Source organism: Anolis sagrei, chromosome 2 (assembly GCF_037176765.1).
Source record: "Anolis sagrei isolate rAnoSag1 chromosome 2, rAnoSag1.mat, whole genome shotgun sequence".
NCBI lineage: Eukaryota > Metazoa > Chordata > Lepidosauria > Squamata > Dactyloidae > Anolis > Anolis sagrei.
Window position 1 is genome coordinate 191,459,733 of NC_090022.1, and position 24,342 is coordinate 191,484,074.

Genomic DNA, 24,342 nt, shown 5'->3' on the forward strand with positions numbered 1-24,342 from the left:
GCCTTATTCTTGATTTGCATCTTCTCCAACAGTGAGGGCATTGGTTTCCAGGTGGAAGGTGGTCCCGGTTGGGGTTGGCTTGGCGTGCCTTCCTCTTGGCACATTTCTCTCTTTCACCCTCCATTCGTGCTTCTTCAAATTCTGCTGCACTGCTGGTCACAGCTGACCTCAGAGGTAGAGTCTTGGTGGTGAGTAAATGACTGTGAATACCTATTCTGGATCCAACTGATCTTTCACACTGAGGGTATAGATTTCCAGATGGATGGCACTCACTTCCTCTTGGCATGTTTCGTATTAACCCTACCCTTGGAATTGATGCCACAGTAAAAAGATAATGTCACCTTTTATTCTCAAGAGAGCTAGTGTAGTGCAGTAGCTGAAGTGTTGGATTACAACTCTGAAGGCCAGGATTTCATTCCCTATTTTGCCATGGAAACCCACTGTGTGAGTTACACATTTTCAAACTCAGTAAGTAAGCTACCCCGCTATTCTGCCTTGGTCAGACCACACCTGGAATCACACTGTGTCCAATTCTGGGAACCGCAATTGAAGGGAGATGTTGACAAGCTGGAATGTGTCCAGAGGGGGGGTGACTCAAATTATCAAGGGTTTGGATAACAAGCCCTATGAGGAGCGGTTTAAAGAGCTGGGCATGTTTAGCCTGAAGAAGAGAAGGCTGAGAGGACACATTTTCAGACCCAGGAAAAAAAAACATGATAGGTTCATAATAAGTTTGTTGAGTGATTTCAGCTACCACAAGATCCTGAATTGAAGGATTCAGAAGCCTGGCATGTCTAGCTAATCAAACAGGCCATATCAGACACAGAAGGCAAACTCAGAGGTTTATTCTCAATGGCCAGAGAGGATGTCAGAGAGGAAAGCACTCCAAAGCACTGACCGCAGTTGTGAATACAGAGCATTTTTATTGCATTTGATAGCTATTCAAGAAACCCACACCAGCTCCTGGTTGGCTGAAAAACTGTCTGGCTAGGATCCACATCCTGAGTGGCACCGAACTCTGTTAGATGTCATCGTTGGTTGGCTCTTCATATGGTGGGAAAATTTTCAAATTGGAGCATTTGAAATGTCAATCCAAGAAAGGCACGATCCAAAAAGAATGGTGCGATACCAGGCAATGAGTCCATGATGAGCTTAACAGTCTGGCTCCTGTGAACACCATGGTTTAGTTCAATGTGCACAAAGGACACTTGGGGATTATGACCATCTCAATAGTATTTATGTGGCCAAAATCCCATTGGCTTTTGAATGTATGACATTGTTGGCTCATGTTTAACTTGTTGTCCATGAGGACTCCAAGATCTTTTCCACACGTACTGCTATTGAGCCAGGCATCGTCCCCCATTCTGTATCTTGTGGGGACATGGGAGAGGGACTTCTCTGTGGTGGCCCCTCAGCTCTAGAACTCACTACCCAGGGAGATTAGGAAAGCACCTACTCTCACAGCCTTTAGGAAAAGTCTAAAAACTTGGCTTTTCCTGTGTGCCTTTGAAGAATGAACAACAAATCCCCATGCCATGACAATCCCAGTACAAATCTGTCCTTTAGATGCACTTTATGTCATCCCTTAATGAAAAACCAACCCCATTGTTTGTCCCATCGGAATCTCCCATCAGATACACTACACTATGTATCTATTTCATCCAGGGTTTTATAAGTGTATCCCTTGCATTTGGCCCACCCCACTCTGTTCAATTCTTTTACATTGTATTTTATAGCTTGTGTTTACCCTATTGTATCATTTTATTATTGTTTTCATTTGATTTGATGTTATTATCTGTTGTATGTATTTTACTTTGCTTTATTGTAATTCTTGGGCTTGGCCTCATGTTAGCTGCCCCAAGTCCCCTTGAGGAGATGGTGGCAGGGTATAAATAAAGTTTATTATTATGATATAGGTGCTTTGGATTTCAATTCCCACAATTCCTAACAGCCTCAGGCCCCTTCCTTTCCCCCCTCAGCTGCTTAATTGAAGTCCTAAGCACCTAGTTAAAACTTGTGCGCCAGCTGCGCCCGTACCTTGGGAAGTCTGACTTGGCCACGGTAGTCCACGTTCTGGTTACATCCTGTATAGACTACTGCAACGCTCTCTACGTGGGGTTGCCTTTAAAGACTGCTTGGAAGCTTCAAATGGTCCAGTGTTCGGCAGCCAGGTTGCTAACAGGAGAGGCACTCAGGGAGCACACTACTCTTCTGTTGCGCCAGCTCCACTGGCTGCCAGTTTGCTACCGGGCACAATTCAAAGTGCTGGTGTTAGCCTATAAAGCCCTAAATGGTTCTGGCCCTACTTACCTTTCCGAACGCATCTCCTCCTATGAACCGGCTAGGATAATAAGATCATCTGGGGAGGCCCTGCTCTCTGTCCCGTCTGCATCACAGGCGTGCTTGGCAGGGACGAGAGACAGGGTCTTCTCAGTGGTGGCCCCTCGGCTGTGGAACGCCCTGCCTGCAGATATCAGATCGGCCCCCTCCCTGCTGGCGTTTCGAAGGAAAGTGAAGACCTGGCTGTTCGAACAAGAATTTGATTAAACAGTGTAATTGAACATAGGAATATGGAATAATGGCTGATGAGACTGGATTCTGATTTTACTGTTGAGGCGCTAATGATTGTTATACGGATGTTTAATGATTTATGTTACAATTGTTTTTAATTGCCCTATACTTGTCACGTGATGTTTTGTATTGATGTTGTTCACTGCTTTGAGTCGCCTGAGGGCTGAGAAAAGCGGTATATAAATAAAGTAAGTAAATAAATAATAGAGGGCCCATGGCTGATGTAGATACACCCTGGGTGAGCCATGAAGGATCCCTCAGGGTCATAGAATCATAGAGTTGGAAGAGACCACATGGGCCATCTAGTCCAACCTCATTCTGCCATGCAGGAAAAGCACAATCAAAGCACCGCAGACAGATGGCCATCCAGCCTGATTAAAAGCTTCCAAGGAAGATCAAGGCAGTGTCTTCCTAAGGAGGAGGAAGAGGAGGAAGAGGAAGCCAGAGCATCATCTTCCCAAAGGATTATTTGAGGGAATTTCCTGAGGAGTTTGTGGCTCACTTGGGAAGGGGCACAGATTGGGGGATGAGACGCCAACAAGAGGAAGCCAGAGCATCATCTTCCCAAAGGCAGCCCCTGGGCTAAACCAGGGGTCCTCAAACTAAGGCCTGGGGGCTGGATACGGCCCTCTAAGGTCATTTACCCGGCCCTCACTCAGGGTCAACCTAAGTCTGAAACGACTTGAAAGCACACAACAACAACAATCCTATCTCATCAGCCAAAAGCAGGCCTACACTTATTGAAATACGAATAAGTTTATATTTGTTAAAATTGTTCTTCATTTCAATTATTGGAGCCCCCGGGTGTGCAGTGGGTTAAACCCCTATGCCGGCAGGACTGACGACTGACAGGTTGCAGGTTCAAATCCGGGGAGAGCGTGGATGAGCTCTCTATATCAGCTCCAGCTTCTCATGCGGGGACATGAGAGAAGCCTCCCACAAGGATGATAAAAACATCAATTCATCCGGGCATCCCAAGGGCAACGTCCTTGCAGACGGCCAATTCTCTCACACCAGAAGCGAACTGCAGTTTAAGTTGCTCCTGACACGACAATAAATAAATAAATCATTGCATTGTTTTAAAGCCAATGGGATTTTGGCCTGCATCAATAGGAGCATAGTGTCTAGCCCCAGGGAAGTAATGCTACCCCTCTATTCCGCTTTGGTTAGACCACATCTGGAATATTGTGTCCAATTCTGGGCACCACAATTCAAGAGAGATATTGACAAGCTGGAATGTGTCCAGAGGAGGGTGACTAAAATGATCAAGGGTCTGGAGAACAAGCCCTATGAGGAGCGGCTTAAGGAGCTGGGCATGTTTAGCCTGAAGAAGAGAAGGCTGAGAGGAAATATGATAGCCATGTATAAATATGTGAGAGGAAGCCACAGGGAGGAGGAAGCAAGCTTGTTTTGTGCTTCCTTGGAGACTAGGACGCGGAACAATGGCTTCAAACTACAAGAGAGGAGATTCCATCTGAACACGAGGAAGAACTTCCTGACTGTGAGAGCCGTTCAGCAGTGGAACTCTCTGCCCCGGAGTGTGGTGGAGGCTCTTCTTTGGAAGCTTTTAAACAGAGGCAGGATGGCCATCTGTCAGGGGTGATTTGAATGCAATATTCCTGCTTCTTGGCAGGGGGTTGGACTGGATGGCCCATGAGGTCTCTTCCAGCTCTTTGATTCCATGATTCTATCTCTTCATCCTTTGAAGGAATAGATGTGGGGATCAGCACGGAGGGGCAAAACTCTTTGATTCTATGATTCTATGACCAACAGGTCGCAGGTTTGAATCCGGGGAGAGAGCGGATGAGCTCCCTCTGTCAGCTCCAGCTCCTCATGCAGGGACATGAGAGAAGCCTCCCACAAGGATGGTAACAGATCAACAACATCAGGGCAACGTCCTTGCAGACGGCCAATTCTCTCACGCCAGATGCAACTTGCAGTTTCTCAAAAAAAAATCTTCCCAAAGGATTCTTTGTGGGGATTCCCTAGGAGAGGGGGGTTGTGCTTGATGTAGGAAGGAGATGTCACCCTCTCCAGATTGGGGGATGAGATGCCCAACACTGGATGCTCCCAATCTGGCGAGACAAGACTTTGAAAAATGGCTTCTCTCCCTCTTTCTCTGTGTGTGTGTGTGTGTGTCCCCTCCCCACCTCTATCGAGGAATCTCTCAGATGTGTCTGGCTGGAAGGGAAGAAGAAGGGAAGGAGGGGAAGGAAGGAGGAGGCGCTTCCCTTCTTTCCAGGGGACTCTTTTCTCCCCTTCCTTGCCTCCTTCCACGTGGCCGGGGTCGACCCACAGCCTGGAGAGTGGCGCAGCGGTTATGCACTGTCCCCCGTGGGCTCGGGCTTTGTGTGCGTGCCTCTCCCGCTATCCTTCTCTCTCTCTGTGTGTGTGTTTCTCCGGATGTGTTTGTCCTCCCGCCCCACCCGAGTCCCTCCCCACGCGGCCACGCAGCCACCCGCTCTCTCTCCTCCTCCTCTTCCCCCTCCCTCTCCCCAAAAATGTTTTATTTAACGCGCTGGACCGGAAGGAGAAGCCATCTTCCCGCTCCTCCCAGGCGCTGAGCCTCCTCCATCACCGCCGCCGCGGAGGTGGCTGCAGGAGGAGAAGGAAAGGCAAGGAAGGCGAAGAGCAGAGCCAGAAGGAGCGACCTATCTGCTTGCATCAAGAGCCGGACCGTGGCTTGCAGCATCAAGCATCAGCATCGCAATCAGCAGCAGCAGCAGCAGAAGAAGAAGCGCCTCTTGGTTGTGGCACGCGCGCAGGCACGCGCACGCTCGCTCTCCCGGGCCCGAGCCCTGCTTTACCTGCTTTGCCGGGAAGCCAGGCCGGTGCAAAGGAGCCGGGATGCGGCTTCTCCAAGCCCGGCGGCGGCGCGGGAGGGAGCGGAGATGCCCCTAGCGCTGCTGCAGACAAAAGAGCCCGGGAAGAAGAAGGGAAGGAGGAAAAGGAGGAGGAGGAGGAAAAGGAGAAGCGGCCCTTGCTGCGGGAAGAAGGAGGAGGAGGAGGAGGAGAAGTCCAGCCCCGGGCTTGCCTTGGATGCGGATCCGACGCCCTGCTTTCCCTTAAAGGTTCCCTCTCTCCCCTCCTCATCTCGCATGCGTGCAGGTCTGGATGGACCCCCCTTCTCTGTAGCTCAGGCCTTTCCTTACACCTGTAAACGCATCCCTTCCTTCATCCCTTCTTCTTGGTCCCTGATGCCCCCTTTGTGCCCAAATGGGGGTCTCAGGTGTGCCACTCCAGCTCCCCTTACACCCCTCTCCTCCTCCTCTCTATGTAAGTAAGAGGCACAGGTAATCCCCCCTCCCTTCTCCCTAATAGTCTCCCCCCCCCCATCTCCCCCCATCTTCCCCATCTCCTGTGGTCACATCTGGGACGTCCATGATGTTCAAGTACCGGATCCGCATGTTCTTCAACGAGCTGAAGCTGCTGGTGTTGATGCGTCGGGGCCGCCCGGAGCCCGAGCCCGGAGCAGGGGCCAGCCAGGGGTGCGGGTGGCCCCCTTTCGCCGACTGCTCCTCCCAGCAGGACGATGAGGCCGAGTATTATGGAGGGGCCGGGGCTGATGCTCGCCCCCGGAGCCTGGCCCTGGAGGAGAAGGACCCCCGGCCTCAGCCCCTCGGGCAGCAGGCTGGGCAGCAGGCGGCCACGGCCGGGACAGGGGGAGCCTTGGACTCGGTGTCGCTCAGCAGCAGCTTGGATAGTGGCATGAGGACCCCGCAGTGCCGGATTTGCTTCCAGGGACCCGAACAGGTCAGTAGGCAACTGTGTGGGTAAAGGTGGGGTCAGGGGTTATGTCTGCTTTGGTGGGATGTTGGAGAGAGATTTGGATGGGGCAGTGCTTGAAAATTGGGGAGAGTCATGCCAAATTACCCCACAAAGTGTCATTTCTTTGAAGCAGGTGCCAGGAGAATTGGGTCAGGCCAAAGGTTCTCAACCTGCGGGTCCCCAGATGTTTTGGCCTTCAACTCCCAGAAGTCCTAACAGCTGGTAAACTAGCTGGGATTTCTGGGAGTTGTGGGCCAAAACACCCGGGGACCCACAAATTGAGAACCACTGGGTCGGACTATCAGATTGTCTCATCTCGGGAATTTCTCTGTCAGGTATTATTTATTTATTTATTTATTTAATTTATATCCTGCCCTTCTCACTCTGGAGGGGACTCAGGGTGGCTTACAACAAAGGCACAATTCAATGCCTTGAACACATAACAGCATAAAACAACATATATATTAAAATCACATCATCAGGTAACCCCAGTGCCAAGGTAAAGTAGGCCACTAGACCTCCTTGTCTTAGAATCCTAGAGTTGGAAGAGACCTCATGGGCCATCCAGTCCAACCCGCTGCCAAGAAGCAGGAAAATCACATTCAAAGCACCCCTGTCAGATGGCCATCCAGCTTCTACTTAAAAGCCTCCAAAGAAAGAGCCTCCACCAAACTCCCGGGACAGAGAGTTCCACTGCTGAACAGCTCTCACAGTTAAGAAGTTCTTCCTCATGTTCAGGTGGAATCCCCTTTCCTGCAGTTTGAAGCCATTGCTCCATTGCATTCTAGTCTCCAGGGCAGCAGAAAACAAGCCTCCTCCCTCCTCCCTGTGACTTCCCCTCACATATTTATACATGGCCCTCATCATGTCTCCTCTCGGCCTTCTCTTCCGCAGGCAAAACATGCCCAGTTCTTTAAGCCACTCCAGATCCTTGATCCTTTTAGTTGCCCTCCTCTGGACACATTCCAGCTTGTTAACGTCTCCCTTCAGTTGTCACTTTTAATTGGTGGGCTTCCAGAGACCCATACAGGTCAAAGGGCATCTGGCAGTGCCAATGGGTGGGCGAAGTTGGGATGGGTATGTGTGCCAGTTGTACTTAGCTAGGGATGTTGATAGGAGATCTGGAGTGGTTCATGTTTGAGAGGTGAAGGGTCACACCAAGTTACCTCACAAAAGTGTTCGGAGGGCCACTTTCCCTAGGATGGGATAGGATGAAAAGTGAGTTGGGTACCAGGAGTTCTTTGTCGGATAGCCAAGGCAGAATAGACCATCTTGCCTCATTGACACTTTTCATCATTGTGCTGTTCCAAAAGATATGGGCACAAAGGGCAAAGGTGAGGCCAAGGTGTGGCCCAAGCATCACAGCACCCAAAGAGCGGTGGATTTACCAGATTTACTGTCTGATTGTCAATATGGCAGCTAATCCAGGAAAGAGAGTTGCTGAGATAAGAGAAGAAGCTACTGATGGTTTTCTTGGGAGGGGAAGGGCATTTCTGAGTGTGGAGGGGCCCTGTGGCCAAGTGTTGCTGGAGATGCCAAGGTGTGGGCCAAGCCATCTGCTTCCTGTCTGTCTGCCAGGTTGTTATGGGCTCTGGCCAGCAGAGAAACAGAGAGAGGGACTAGATGTCCCAGACAGCACCTGATCTCACCTGGTAGCTTGGCCAACGTGTGGACCAGGTCCATTTCTTTGTACTCTTGCTTTCCAGGATACCAAATGATCCAAGATGGGAACAGACAGGGTGCGGGATACATGCCAAGGCTTTACTTTGAACATACTGTGATGTGGGGGGTAGAATGAATGTATCTATCTATCTATAGTGATAGTGATCAAAAGAACAATTTTTCATGTTGATCTGTATTATTCTCACTGGAAAGGCTGTATACTTTGGTGCTGATGAGCTATTTCCTGTATTGTACTACCTTTGTATGTGTTTGTTTATACCACACCTTTCTCCCCAGTGCTGAGACATAAAGCAATTTGCAAAAAAAGGAGATACATATAAAACTAATTGGAGTGAAAAATATTAACAGTTATTTTGAAAACATATCAATCAAAAGACAATAGATGAAAAAAAAAAGTACATCCTGCTATCAAAGGGCTTTTCTTGGGCATTGGCTCTTTGGGTAGAGAGGAAATTACACCCACCAAGAGGTTTTCCACTCACCTGCCAACCTCCTCATGTTGTGAGACCCCTCCCATAAGGGGAGGGGTGCTTTCTTGAGACCAGGAGCGCTTTCCTAGAATAATAGAAACATACAGTTGGAAGAGACCTCGTGGGCCATCCGCTCCAACCTCTTGCCAAGAAGCAGGAAAATTGGATTCAAAGCACCCCCGACAGATGGCCAACCAGCCTCTGTGTAAAAACCGCCAAAGAAGGACCCTCCACTACACTCCAAGGCAGAGAGTTCCACTGCTGAACAGCTCTCGCAGTCAGGAAGTTCTTCCTAATGTTCAGGTGGAATCTCCTCTCTTGTAGCAATTGTTCCTCCTCTCTATGTCTTCCCCACACATATTTATACATGGCTATCATGTCTCCTCTTGGCCTTCTCTTTTGCAGGCTAAACATTCCCAGACTATGGACTATACAGCATTTTGTGGGAGTTGCATGGGGTTGGGTGGCTGGTAACCTTGGGGATGGCCTGTAGATCCCCTTTTCATTTCAGGAAGTTGCCACCTGTAGAGATGGCTTGCCTTGACATTTTGGGGGAGGAACTGGAAGATGACATGGAAGCCATAAACCAGACCTCTGTTTACATGAGTCCTAGACCCTTTGATAGGATTGAGCAGGTTGGCATAGGGCTTGGAGCTGTGGCCTTAAGTATACTTTCCTATCAGTAAACCCCGGGAAACACAATAAGGTGTGCCTGTTAGTATTTGTGACTAGGTTTGTACTGCCAAAACCCTTTCCTTGTGTGAAGCATGGCCCATTTGGTACCCTTTATTTGCTTATGCTGGGAGGATGCCTCCAGGAATGTCTCCTCCTCCTCCTCCTTGTAGCAGCCTTTATAGGAGTGTAATGACGGGGGCCTTAAAGACAAAGAAAAAGGCTTCTTCCTCAAAGAGTGCAAATGGAGACGAGGTGTTTTGGTGTGTGTGTGTGAAGGGTGTTCTCAAAAGATGTGGTTGGAGCTATGTATGAATAGGAATTTGGGGAATCCCAGCAGACAGACAATAAGCGGTAGGGTCTCAGCCTCCAAGGTGGCTGTCAATGGGAAGAAGACCACACCTTCGGGAGTTGGCTGGTTGGCTCTGAAAAATGCCACCTCTTGCTCTTCTGTTTTGAAGCAAGCCGATACCTTTTCCTACAATCACTTGGCTATTTTCAGACATTTCGGGCAATAGTCACCTCACCGGTGGCCTGAGCTGAGGCTCGGAAATGCACACGGCCAAGACGCCGGGCTTGCACAGGAACAGATTGTGCACACAGTTCTGTTTTCTTTCTCCTCTCTGCGCGAGACAGCATTAGCAGCCTAGACAATGGGAGCGTCTTCCTAAGGGTCTCGGTGTCCTAGTTAGAGAAGCTAGAATCTGTGAAGCTGACACAGCTTGTAGCATTCTTGAAGGATAAAAGGAAGGTGGGCATTGTTTACCTTGAAAACCCATGGGGGAGCAGGAGGATGTGAGAGGCAGTACTCTATCCTGGTGCTGGGCGGATTCCTCCTTCCCTCATGGGGACTCATTTAAATACGGCAGGCACTGGAGCGGAGATTAAGAGCATGTGTGTATGTGTGTGTGTGTGTGTGTGCTGGAATCCATAATTAATCATATTCTTGGAGATCAGGCAGCCACAGTATTTAATATTGGGCAATTCCCTATGCAGATTGTCTAGGACAAGGGAAGTGTATTTAGAATGTGCCTTGATTGCTCCACTTGGAGAAGTCCTAGCTTTGGGGGAGTAGGGGAGTTGGCCTGGTTCAATCCAGTTGCCACTCCCAACTGGGGTAGACTCATTGAATCAATGGGAATGTATGGGTGTTGTCTTACCAAGTTGCTATTGATTCAGGTTTAGGCTTTTGGATTTTATTTTTTTTTGGTGGGGGTGGGGGGTGGGGGGTGGAAAGCCTGGGTTAAAAATCCTTCAGATGAAAGCAAAGACATGTGAAAGATGGAAGCAAAGACTGTGTGTGTGTGTGTTCATTTACTATAGTTACCATATTTATATTCTGATCTTCTCACTCCAGAGGGGACTCAAGGCGGCCTTACAACAGGCAACAATTTGATGCCATACACACATATATTAAAAATAAACAATTACAACTAAAACCAAACAATTAAAACATAAATTATTAAGCATCAATTAAAATCATGCCATCCAAATCATAATCCAGGGCTGTTCTATTTGTCAATCACATTGATTCATTTTTTTTTGCCTTTTTTATTTTCAAAATTACTGTGAATGGTGCTACACAAAATAATACAAACATCCAAATATTGGGTTGTTGTAGGTTTTGCGGGCTATATGGCCATGTTCTAGAACATTATTTATTTATTTATTTATTTATTTATTTATTTGGGGTTCTTGTACCCCGCCCTTCTCACCCCGAAGGGGACCCAGGCCATATAGCCCGAAAAACCTACAACAACCCAGTGATTCCAGCAATGAAAGCCTTCGACAATACATTCAAAACATTTTCCCTTAGTAACACATGTTTACATCTTTTCTTCTCTTTCTCCTTCACATTGATTCATGATTACTTATTGTACTGCTCCAATTACTTGTCAAAGGCCCAGTCCCAAAGCCACGTCTTAAGTTTCCCCCCCTGAAGATCAGGAGAGAAGGGACAGATCTGATTTCATTGGGGAGGGACTTCCATAGACAAGGGGCCACCACTGAGAAGGCCCTGTCTTTCATCCCTACCAGTCATGCCTGTGAAGGAGGTGGAACCAAGATCAGGGCCTCCCCGGATGATCTTAACCTCCGAGATGGTTCATAGAGGGAGATCCATTTGGACATATGTATATAACAGATATCACACTCATACATACACATTTCCATTTGAGTTTATATCAGTAAAAGATGGATTACTCCTTAAAATGGTTTGGATTTGAATCTCCCAGATGTGACAACCAATGTGGCCAGTAGTGGTGGTAGTTGTAGTGTAAGATGCCTGAAAGACCAAAGGCCACCCAGCTGTAGTTTTGGGTAAGAAGTGAACTTGATAAGGGGACAAACAAAATGTCACTATTTTAACTGTGAGTGAGTTACTCTAGAACTGTCTTCACTCTGGTTCAGTGGTTCTCAACCTTGGGTCCCCAAATGTTTTTGGCCTACAACTCCCAGAAATCCTAACAGCTGATAAACTGGCTAAGATTTCTGGGAGTTGTAGGTCAAAAACATCTGGGGACCCCAGGTTGAGAACCACTGCGTCTGCTTCCATACATATGATTGCTAATGTAGATTAAAATCATAGTCCATTATAAGTGAATGTTGACAGTGTTGATTAATTCCCCACAGGAGCATAAGAAACCGTGGTCTAAATAGGACAGAGATGTTCTGTCCTAATTAGCCCAAATATTATTTGATCTGATTAGCAGTATTTTTCCCAGGTTTCAAGCAGAGGCCTTTTCAGTCACCTGCTATCTGATCCTTTTTAACTAGGAATACCAAGGATTGGGTCATGCAGAGGAGGTGCTCTGTCATTGAGCTTTGGCCTTTACACTAAGAGGTTGGTTGAAGTTCATCAAGGAATTGCTGATCTCTGGTTAATGATACAGGTTGAACATCTCTTGTTTTGCATTCTGAAATCCAAAGCACTCCAAAATCATCCACATGGGTGGTTGGGATAGTAACACCTTTGTTTTCTAATAGTTGTACACAGCACTTGTGCCATGCACAACATTACTGAAATATTGTGCACAAAACTACCTTCAAGCTATGTGCATAAGGTGTACATTCGTGGTTCTCAACCTGTGGATCCCCAGATGTTTTGGCCTTTAACTCCCAGAAATCCTAACAGCTGGTAAACTGACTGGGATTTCTGGGAGTTGTAGGCCAAAACACCTGGGACCCACAGGTTGAAAACCATTGGTGTACATGAAACATAAATGCATTTGTGTTTAGACTTGGGCTCCATTGCCAGTATCTCATTATTAATACATATGCAAATACAAGTGTTCCAAAATATGAAAAAAATATAACTCCTTTGGTCCCAAACATTTTGGATAAGAGATACTCAGCCTGCATGGGTGTGTATGTACACAAGAGACATATATATGAAGCCTAGCAGCTGAATGGCTTTGGTTGTATGTGCTGGAAAGGGTGGCAAATGAGTCTTCCATAATTAGATGTATTTTTAATATTTTGCAGTTGAGATGAAGAAGGGAAATACTGGGATGGTGATGATCGCAAGAGCAGAAAATGTTTTCTTTTTCCTTTGTTTATCTGGGTCCCAGCAGGTTCCCCTTTTGGGGAATCTGTATTGTGTGTCAGGTGGCACTTGTAATTAGGTTGCTTATGTCCATCAGTAAACCTCATGAATGGAAACTGCAGAAATCCAATGGCCATGGAAGTAGATTTGTAAGATATGATTGGTCTCCTGTTTCAGTGGTTATGCACATTTGTGAAAAAGAGTCCTATATCCTCCCTCCCCTTAAGTGTAGGGTGATAAATAAATACATATCTGCTCATAACTATGTGAATATGTCACTTATGTGGAAAACATTTTGTGAGCCTGACCAAACATGTGATTACAATTGAATGCACTCTTCCCCTTACTAATACACAAACGCCAGAAGAATGACTCTGAATTCATGTTAATTGCACAAGTCATACATTTTTCTTTGTCTCCTTGTTTGTATATATTCAGATTTGGGAAATGTGTTGACTACATTTGCATCTGTATCTGTGATGATGTGGATATGTGCATTTCTTGTGTCCACATGTGCGGCTGTCAGTTCTCTTTTGTGTCTCCATGAGTTGCACCTTCTCTCAAGTTTGTAGTTACTCTTGTTCTGTGTGCATGTAATAGACTTCATATTTCCAAATATAGAGGTGAACTAGTATGTTGTTCTTTGATGAGTACAGTCGGTTCTTCACATCTGCAGGTTTCAATATTTGAAATCTCTAGTTCTTCCAGCACAACTCCATGGTCACCTTTCAGTGGATGATGACCATAAAGGTATTGTCTTCGGTCAAAAAAATAGTGGTCTTCCCCACTTTTGTGCAATTCATACACCCCAGGCCAAGAAATGCAGACGGCCAACTATTTGTCTGCACATCATCACATACTTTTTACATTAATCCCTTAGTGTGTCCGTACCTCCAAGTGACCATTTGTTGGCATGAATGTATTTTTATTTCATGTATCAGCCTTCCTTATTGCAGTATGTGACTTAATATTTCAGGCCTCATCTCCCATCTTCCAGCCAGTATAACCAATGGCCAGGATTTCTAGAGTTTTAGGGACCATCCACACAGCTGAATCAAATCCCACTTATCTGCTATATGGCAGTGTGGACTCAGATAACTCAGTTCAAAGCAGATGTTATGGGATTTTCTGCCCTGATATTCTGGGTTATAGGGCTTTGTGGAAGGGCCCTGAGTCCAACAATATCAGAAAAGCACCTCCTTAGTGTAGGGTTGATTGTTTTCTGGACTTTGTTGAACCATGGGTGCCTTCATCATGCTTCCAAGTCAATTCTTGAAATATGTGAAGTACTGATGCAGTCTTTTTTTTCCAGATACTTAGGCATCCAGACTGGGCAGGCACTAAGGGCTCTTCCACACAACCCTATATCCCACAATATCAAGGCAGAAAATCCCACAATATCCACTTTTAACTGGGTTATCTAAATCCACACTCAGATATGAACCACTGTGAAGATTAAGATCTTCTGGGGAAGCCCTGCTCTCAGTCCCACCATCGTCACAGGTGCGTTTGGCGGGGATGAGAGACAGGGCCTTCTCAGTGATTGCCCCCTGTTTATGGAACTCCCTTCCTGGCAATATTAGTTCAGCCCCCTCCCTCCTGTCCTTCAGAAGGATGGTGAAGACCTGGCTGTGGGACCAAGCCTTTGGAGCAGTGCAGTGAGGCAATAATAGAATGGTGCCCTGAGATGGTTTTTAAGCAAGTGATTTTAAAGTGGATATAAGTGATTTTAATGTTTGTATGTTTTATGTCCCGGGTATTGAATGTTTGGCATATATATGTTGTGCTCCGCCCTGAGTCCCCTGCAGGGTGAGAAGGGCAGAGTATAAATGTTTTTTTTTAATAATAATAATAATAATAATAATAAATGTGGAAAGACAGTGACTGGAACGGCGATTTGCTGGATGAGACAGTTTTATGGTTTTAATGATTGTTTTATTGCTTATGGATGTATTGTTTTAATTTGATTTATGTCTAACTGTAGTGTATAATTGTAATTGTTTGTACTGGCATTGAATTTTGCCATTACTTATATGTAAACTGCTTTGAGTCCCCCTTGGGGTGAGCAAAATGGTATACAAATACTGTAAGTAAGTAAGTAAGTAAGTAAATAAATAAATAAATTTTCTGCCTTGATATTCTGAGATATAGGGCTGTGTGGAAAGGCCCTAAGTCCACACTCAGATAATGTGGGATTTTCTGCCTTGATATTCTGGGATATAGGGAAGAGATATGTGGAAGGGCCCCCATTAGTATATATCCTCAACACTCCATTAGCCAATGTTGGAGGGAGTGATGGGGAACCACAGCTCCATATCATTTCATTGTGAACTTGGAAGCAGTAACAGGGGCTACAACTCATAGAACCCCCCTCCCCCCTCCCAAGTTCTGGGAATGTGCCATCTAGGTCACAATGGTCTTTTTCTTATTCTTCTATCTTGCAGCCTGGTGCGAAGGATCTTTACACTGAAATGCCCAGCAAGCATGCATGGGGGTTGCACATAAGATGTTTAACTCGGCTGCTTCGAACAATCCATTAAAACGTTTACACTAGTAATGCAACAAATAGGTGCTTTGCAAACTTTTTCTATGTTAAATGTATGCTTCTGGGGAGCTGAGATTGGCTTATAGGCTCCCTTTGGATTGCCCACTTGGTGTCACACCTGGCGTTGCTTTTGCCTAAGGTCTGAATTGGCACTCTGCTAAACAGTGAGGACAGATAAAAGGTTGAAAGGCCTGTGATGCACAACAGGAGTGCCTTGTGATTGGTCCAGGGTGGTAGCCTGAAATAGAAAAGTGTTGCTGGCTTCATTCTGGCCCCAGCAGACCCAGAAATGGTAGTATCTTTTGAGCATGGCGAGTTAGCAGGGATATTCACATCATGGATCAGACTTTGGTGCCTTTCAGCAAAACCTTTCCTTGCTGCACAGCTTCAAAGTTACATCCTGAGGATGCTAATACCTTACTAGACTCAGTTATTACAGAGATGGATTATGCTTGGCCATGCTGGCTTGGGAAAAGTGGGAATTATAGTCCCAACAAGTCTTCAGATTTACCAGGTTTATAAAGGGCCCTTCCATACAGCCAAAATATCAAGGCAGAAAATCCCACAATATCTGCTTTGATATTTGTTATCTGAGTCCACACTGTTATTTGTTATCTGAGTCCACACTGCCATATATTCCAGTTCAAAGCAGATAATGTAGGATTTTATTCAGCTATGTAGAAGGGGCCAAAGTTGAAAGGGGCCACAGGTAATCCAAACTAACCCTCTGCTAAGTACAGGAAATCTAACTAGTGCCTCCTCAGCCGGTAGCCATCCAGGGAATTCAATCCCACCACCTCTCTGGGTAATTACTTTTACTGTCGAGAAGTTCCTTCTAATGTTCAATTGAAATCTATCCACCTATAACTTAAAACCATTAGGCCTGGTTCTACCTTCTGTGGCAGCAGAGAACAAAAGTGCCTCCTTCTCTCTGTGACAGCCTTTTTGATATTTAAAGAATACAGTCGTGTCACTCCTTTAAGTCATCTCTTCACCACACTGAACCTGACCAGTTCCTTCAACCTTCCTCATATATTTGGTTCTTTCTACCTTTGTCATCCCCATTGACGTTTGCTGAACCTGCTCCAACTTGTCTAAATCTTTCTTTAAATTAGGTGCCCAAAAATGAATACAGTGCTTTGGATGAAGCCTTACTACTGCAGAATATACTGGAACGGTGGCTTCATTTATCTTGGAAACTATTAAGGCAGGCTAAAATATTATTTTGCTCCTAGCTGGGTCATGTTCCACATACAAGCAACTATAATCCCAAGCCCTTTTCACAAGTATCTCCCATTCTACACCTACGCATTTGGTTTTTGTGCCCTAAATGTAGAATTCTGCATTTGTCTCTCCTGAATTTTATTTTATTGTTTTCTGCCCCATTTTCTAGGTTATCTGGTTCCTTTTGAAGTCTGTTCCTACCCCTCCCAGTTTAGTATCATATTCAGACTTCATCAGGATTCCCTTTAACCCAGTGTTTCCCAAACTCTGTTCTTCCTGATGTTTTGGACTTCACTCCCAGAATCCCTGATCATTGACCAAGGCAGCCAAAGCTTCTAGGGGTTGAAGTCCCAAACACCTGGAGGACTAGAGTTTGGGAGTTATGGCTTTAACCCATCACCTTGGGTAAAAATAAAGATTCCTGTAGACAGGCCCTTAGCCAGGATTTTGTTTCGGGAGGAGCTGAGTTTGATTCGGGGGGGGGGGGGCTGAGTCTGGGTGAAAGAGGATCTACCCTAGCAAACCTTTTGTATCATTACCCTAATACCCCCATGCATATGGGATATATTGAGCATGGTGATCAGATCATGATATGAATAAACACAACAGTTTAAATAATGTACCAGTAAGGCCTTCTCATGGACCACCATGAGAATTTCGGGGGGGGGGGGGGGTGAAGCCCCTCAACCCCACCCCCCGGCTACAAGCCTGCCTGTAGATCAGACCTCATGTACTTGTGGCAATGCAAACACTTAATTCTTTTAAGTCTTCCAACCCTAGTGTAATAATGCCAGATTAGGATTGAGCCCCCAGTGGCACAGTGGGTTAAACCTTTGTGCCAACAGGACTGCTGACTGAAAGATCAGCAGTTCTGGGGAGACCAGGTTGAGCTCCCTTTGTCAGCTCTAGCTTCTTATGCGGAGACACGAGAGAAGCCCCCCACAAGATGGCATCCCCTGGGCAACGTCTTTGCAGTCAGCCAAGTCTCTCACACCAGAAGTGACTTGCAGTTTCTCAAGTTGCTCCTGACCCGAAAAAGGGTGGATGTTTAGTCTTTTGAGATGATTAATACTTTTACATTAACAGGACTGCCAGAGATATGAGTTAGGCACAAGTAGGTCCTTTGTGCTTTCAGGATGTTTGGCAACATGGGTCTTCCAATTGTAATTTATTCCCAAACTTTTATCCTGGTCCAAGATACAGGGCACCCAGGGAGCAAAGGACAAAAGGCAATTTTCTCCATATCATGTAAGATAACTAAATTAACATTTGGCTTTTAAGTCCACACTAATTGTCTACTACTGCTGAGATGAGGAGACTAGTTTAGAAGTTACAGATTGTCTCACACAAACAATTCAGTTTGCCCCTTGCCTCTCAGAGCCCTTCCACACAGCCATATAACCCAGAATTTCAAGGCAGAAAATTACACAATATCTTCTTTGAATCGGGTTATCTGAGTCCACATTGCCATATATTCCAGTTCAAAGAAGATATTGTGGATTTTCTGCCTTGATATTTTGCGTTATATGGCTGTGTGGCAGGGCGCTCAAAATGGCATCCTAGGCTGCTTATTTGCTTTGGATATGGTATGGCTCTTCAGCTGCTCCCTTTTAGTTTGCATTCAGAGGGAGTGTCTACACTTTAGAATGAACGTAATTGGACACCACTATGGACGCTTGCAGACAGTGCCAAAACCCACCCCAAAATGGGTTGAAGTAACTTGCTTTGGCACAGATTCTAGTCTCCACTCCCTCCCACAACCCCAGGATTTTCCTCCCAGGATGGCTACGTTCTATCCCGATTGAAATCAGGATAGCATGAAGCCACCCCCGAAAGCCCCCAATTTACCCCCAAAAACTTACTGAAAAAGGTCCCAAGCCACTATGCAGCCTCTCTTGCATCGTCGAGGTACGATAAAGTGATGCCTGAGGAGATGGGAGTGGTGAGGAGGAAAATCCCTCTGTTCCCCCCTTCCCCGAGTCTTCTCACACTCATTTTCTCATGCCAGAGGGACATAGGGAGAGGTTGCATGGCAGCTAGGGACCCTTTTGGGAAATTTTATGGGGTAAATAAAGGGATGGGAGGAGAGGGTGGGCACATTCCCACACATTTGGTCTCCAGGAGCCTGAAGGTGCGAAATGGCTATGGAGATGGACCTCCGGAAAATGCATCCCGGGAATCAGTCCCCACAGGCCCAGCACCTCATTAGATTCAGATCTTTCATAAAGATCGGGATCTAATGAGGTGTTCAATTATTACAGAATAAACCAGGGAAACCTTAGTTTAGGTAAAGGTAAAGGTTTTCCCCTGACATGAAGGCCAGTTGTGTCCGAATCTGGGGTGTGGTGCTCATCTCCATTCCTAAGCTGAAGAGCCGGCGTTGTCCGTAGACACCTCCAAGGTCATGTGGCCGGCATGACTGAATGGAGTGCCGTTACCTTCACATCTATTGATCTACTCATATTTGCATGTTTTCGAACTGCTAGGTTGGCAGAAGGTGGGGCTGACAGCGGTAGCTCACGCCGCTCCTCGGATTCGAACCTACGACCTTTCAGTCAACAAACTCAGCAGTTCAGCACTTTAACCCACTGCGCCACCACCTTTACTGGAGATGTCATTTGGATGCCTCCTGTAAAACCAAGACATGTCCCGCATTTTGGGCCCGTCTCGATAGACCCTGTAAATGCCATAGTTCCAGGCAATGGAATCATGAGAGTTACAATGTTGCCAGATTTTCAGCCAAAGGGTGCTCATCCTCATTAAACTACAAATCAAAAGATTCTATAGCATTCACTAATGGGAATTAAAGTGGTGTCAGACTGTATTAATTCTATAGTGTAGACAACAACAACAACAACTTTATTTTTATACCCCGCCTCCATCTCCTCAAAGGGACTCGGGCGGCTTACATGGGGCCAAGCCCAGTCATACAAAGCTAAAACATAGCATATAAAATATAACAAAATATAGGACAGCATAAAACAACATTATAACAATAATAAAACAAACATTGTAAGCAACAACCAAGGACATACTTCAAGTCTCATTGTGAGAGGCGGGCTGGTGTGCAAACAGATTAGAAAATAAGTTAATCAGTAAGGTGCATAGATCATGTAGCAGCATAAAGGTAAGAGCAGTTATAACAGGGACATTATGACTTCAAAAGTGCAGTAGCAAAGTGCAGGGACATAGTGTTTTTAGGCCATGGATTAAAGCCAAAAGTCAAGGGAATTGTTTAATCAAATGCACAACTGAACATACATGTCTTTAGTTCCTTACGAAACGTGGATAGGGAGGGAGCTAGCCTGATCTCCCTAGGGAGGGAGTTCCAGAGCCGAGGGGCCACCACTTAGAAGGCTCTCGTTCCCACCAGCCACGTCTAAGACGGGGGTGGGAGCGAGAGAAGAGCTCCCAGAGTTTCTGAGAAAACTTTTGGCCCAACTCCACCCCTTCCATTGCATTACAGATAAATTGCTTGAATTCTCCAGTTCCTGTGAAGCATAGTTTGACATATTCTTGTTTGAGGAAGGCCCCAGTCCGTTGACAATTTGATATTTTGAAACCTCATCCGCCTCTGCTGCACACATCACTCTGTCCAGCTCAATGGATTCAAGTATGGAACCGTAGTAGCCAACGGAAAAGCATCAAAATATGGGCAGAGCAACCCCTTTTAATACAAGTCAGTTTTAAAGACTCCACAAGATTATTTCCTTTTTTATTTTTAACTAGCCCTCCCCTGCCACGCGTTGTTGTGGCCCAGTCTGGTGATCTGGAAAATAAAGTAATTAGAAAGTGTTGGTTTCTAATATATGTAATGTCTTTATGCTTGTGGGTAAACAGTATTTCTTGCTGTTTCTTTGTCAGTGTTAATGTGATGATTGTCTGCTTTGCCTACTATGGAACATGCAACATATCACTGCCCTTCTGTAGGGGTCCCTTTCAAATCTATGATATTATATCTCTCTCTGTGTGTGTGTAAATCATATCTATCTATCTATATCTGTGGATGGATGGCTCTTTGTTGGGAGGGCTTTGATTCCGTTTTCTTGCTCTTGTGAAGGGAGTTGGACTGGATGGCTTTAAGTATTTTCTGTTGGTCATGGGGGTTCTGTGTGGGACATTTGCCCCAATTCTATCATTGGTGGGGTTCAAAATGCTTTGATTGTAGGTGAACTATAAATCCCAGTAACTACAACTCCCAATTGTCAAGTTCTATTTTCCCCAAACTCCATCTGTGTTCATATTTGGGCATATGGAGTATTTGTGCCAAGTTTGGTCTAGATCCATCATTGCTTGAGTCCACAACGCTCTCTGGGTGTAGATGAACTACAACTCCCAAACTCAAGGTCAATGCCCACCAAACCCTTTTTGTGCTTTCTGTTGGTCATGGGAGTCCTATTGTGCCACATTGGGTTCAATTTCATCATTGTTGGAGTTCAGAATGCGTAGGTTAACTATAAATCCCAGCAACTACAACTCCCAAATGACAAAATCAACATATTTTGAATGACAATCACTCCTTGGGTTAGTAGGTATCTTGTGGCCAAATTTGGCAGCAATCCGTCCAGTGGTTCTTAAGTTATGTTAATCCCACAAACGAACATGACATTTTTATTTATATAGAAGAAAATGCAACTATCTTTAAGAAAAACTGGGAAGTACATATCTCTATGGATTTTTTTAACTGATATTTTTATCCCATCTTTCCAGAATCATACAATTCAGAGGTATGCAAAGAGCATCTGATTCTATTCTTTGATCAATGCAAGACTTGTGGGGTCCAAATATAGCATCCCTGAGAGATGGCTTAAATACCTTCAGTCAAGTGGCACTCCCTGCCTCTGGAATCCTGTTCCATTGTCTTAATGTCTCTTGCCTTAAGATGTTCCTTCTAAGTGCTGAGCCAGAAATGGCATCCATGCAATTCTTTATAGTTTTGAAAAGAATACAAATACAGTTAGAACTGAAAGATCATGTATTTTCTACATTGGGGCTCTGGAATAAATTAGCTATTAATATCCTGAGTGTGTTGTCAGCTCCTAATATATTTTGATTTATTGTGCTGTTGTTTTTCATCCACGATTTATTCGCCGCCTTGGGGTGTGTCTTCTTTGTTAAGAGGACAGAGAGGCAGGATATAAAGGGTTTTTGAAAACAATAAGAATAAAATAAACAGAGAGGCTGAAATCTCTGACACGGATTGCTTAATGATGATTTCTCCTCCATTTGCTTGTAGTTCTCCCTTGCCTGGTCCTAGAAGCGCAAACTCAGTGCTTTTAGTTCTTTTAACTCATTCCTGGTCACTGGGATGCTGTGAAGTAGGCCATCTCTTGCCTCCATTTTCCAACTGGCAGTTATGAGATAATGAGTTGCCCAAAGCCGATAAGAGATCTTGGCAGAAGCTAGGTTTGGGCACTTTCAGATCTTTTTGCTGCCGGCCCTGCGCAAGCAAGAGTACAGGTAATTAAGCCCTTTGATAACTGCTACTACCTTCCTCCGGACTTGAAAATACTATAAAGGGTTCCAGGTCTGCCCACAGCTATTGAATTCTTCTTCATCCTAGTGAAGGCGAGGTCTAATTCTTGGTAAGGAGTGAGGACTCGTGCTCCACCTGTGTCCATGAGTTCATCTTCTTCTGTCCCCCAGTCACTGTTTTATGAATGGTCATTTGTTAGTAGGGGACTTATTGTTTCCATCTCACCTGCTAAGGATCTGTCTTCCATAAGTATGCGTAAATGCTCCTGTCTCAGTGTTAAGAACACATGCATCTGATGTATGGCATAATTACTCTCTAAGGCAGTGATTCTCAACCTGTGAGTCCCCAGGTGTTTTGGCCTACATCTCCCAGAAATCCCAGCCAGTTTACCAGATGCTAGGATTTCTGGGAGTTGAAGGCCAAAACATCTGAGGATTTACAGGTTGAGAACCAATGCTCTAAGCTCCAAACACAAATCAAGGAACATGAAAGGCACTGCAGACTAGTTCAACCAGAGAAGTCAGCTATAGCAGAGCACCAACTTGGACACAGCATATTATTTAAGAACACAGAAATGCTGGACCACTCTCACAACCACCATGTCAGACTACACAGAGAAGCCATTGAAATCCACAAGCATGTGGACAATTTCAACAGAAAGGAGGAAGCCATGAAAATGAACAAAATCTGGCTACCAGTATTAAAAAAAACTCTAAAATTATAACAGCAAAACAACACCCAACACAGGGAAACCCCAGAGATGAAACAATCAGGGACAGCTAATCACTTCTCAACAAAATATTGTTGAGGCACTAACAAGTCACATCAAAAAACTGCCAGGCCATCAAATACTAATCAAGGTAGTCAATTGAAACATTCACACCCAGCTCCAACAGACAAGAGTTCTTTCTCCCACCCTGGACATTCCACAGATATATAAACCCCACTTGCCTAGTTTCCAACAGACCCCACAACCTCTGAGGATGCCTACCATAGATGCAAGCAAAACGTCAGGAGAGAATGCTTCTAGAACATGGCCATATAGCCTGAAAACCCTATAACAACCCATCAAAAGACTCTTTGCTGGTTTCGCTGCAAAAGAAAAGCACAGCTATATTCCCTCAGCAATTCTGAATTTTGGCATCTTGCCCTGCAGTTGCAGAGTACAGACAAATTTGAATCTGCACCTCCCAGGCTGAAAATGAAAAACAGTATATTTGCTACAACAGACTGACAAACCCATAATTGTTATTATGTATGTTGCTATATCTGTGCTTTTAAAACTGTGGGTCCCAACCCCAAACCTGAAAATCCCGAAAATTTGACAACAGTAAAGGTTTTCTGAACGTCATTTAGTGGCTGTTTTAGACATCTACACTAATCTGTTATGCAGCGTTTACAGTGGACTCTGCAGAAGATGCTTCAGTTGTACTTCATGAAAAGGAAAATCAGCCTGTTTAGCAAGCTTTGCAAGTGCTGATTTGTTACCAGTAAATGTTTGATTTGTATATCTATTTTATATGCCTATATACCCTAGGTCATGTAAACATTTTTTGGACCAGAAGGGGTCCAGAGTGGAAAAGTTTAAAAAGCTCTGTACTATACTATACTATACTATACTATACTATACTATACTATACTATACTATACTATACTGTACTATACAGTAAACACTCCTTTATCCATGGGAGATACATTGCTGGCTAGAATGTGGTTACATGAAACTGCAGATAAGAATGGAAGTCTGAAATTACCTAACTTCCAGTCTCAGTATACCATACAATTGCATTGGAGGGCATACAGATTTGTAGAATAGTATCCTCTCTAGGAATTTACTGCTCCCTTTTACGCAGTGGTTCTTACCCTGTGGGTCCCCAGATGTTTTGGCTTTCCAGAAATCCTAGTAGCTGGTAAACTGGCTGGGATTTCTGGGAGTTATAGGTCAAAACACCTGGGGACCCACAGATTGAGAACCACTGCTCTAAAGTAATCTTTGATAAGTTCTAGGAGAAGTATACTATAGAATTGCATGAAGGACATAGCAAATTCATAGAGAGTTCATTTCCCCCCTAACAATGGTTAAGTGAAACTATGGGTATCCTGTCCATTGTTATGGGGATGTTAATGTACTGTAGTTTTGGGTTCTTTGGACATACAGTATTTAAATATATGCTGGATGGCTGTCTCAGAGATGTTGTAATGCTGTACTGCTCTATGGCAGATGTCTTAGACATCATCAACCCTGATCTGGTCTTGAAAACTTAGGACCATGATTTCATTAATTGAATCGATCCATCACCTATACCCATCTTGGCACATTATCCTCTAGTTGCAGAGTGTAGATCGGTTTGAACTAGGGCCAGAAAAGTCTCAAAATATGAAAAGCCTC

The 24,342-nt window shown here is 45.1% G+C and overlaps 1 protein-coding gene and 1 long non-coding RNA gene across 2 annotated transcripts in view; both read left to right on the top strand.

The window, feature by feature from the left end:
* Positions 1 to 24,342, top strand: part of LOC137096117 (uncharacterized) — a 337,069-nt gene that overhangs the window by 207,070 nt on the left and 105,657 nt on the right. The window lies entirely within an intron of this gene.
* The window catches only part of MARCHF9 (membrane associated ring-CH-type finger 9), an 87,374-nt gene continuing 68,977 nt past the window's right edge, over positions 5,946 to 24,342 (top strand). Inside the window, exon 1 of the mRNA XM_060762831.2 lies at positions 5,946 to 6,324. Coding sequence (XP_060618814.2) covers positions 5,953 to 6,324 — 372 coding nt within the window. The 5' untranslated portion in view covers positions 5,946 to 5,952. The remainder of the gene's footprint in view (positions 6,325 to 24,342) is intronic.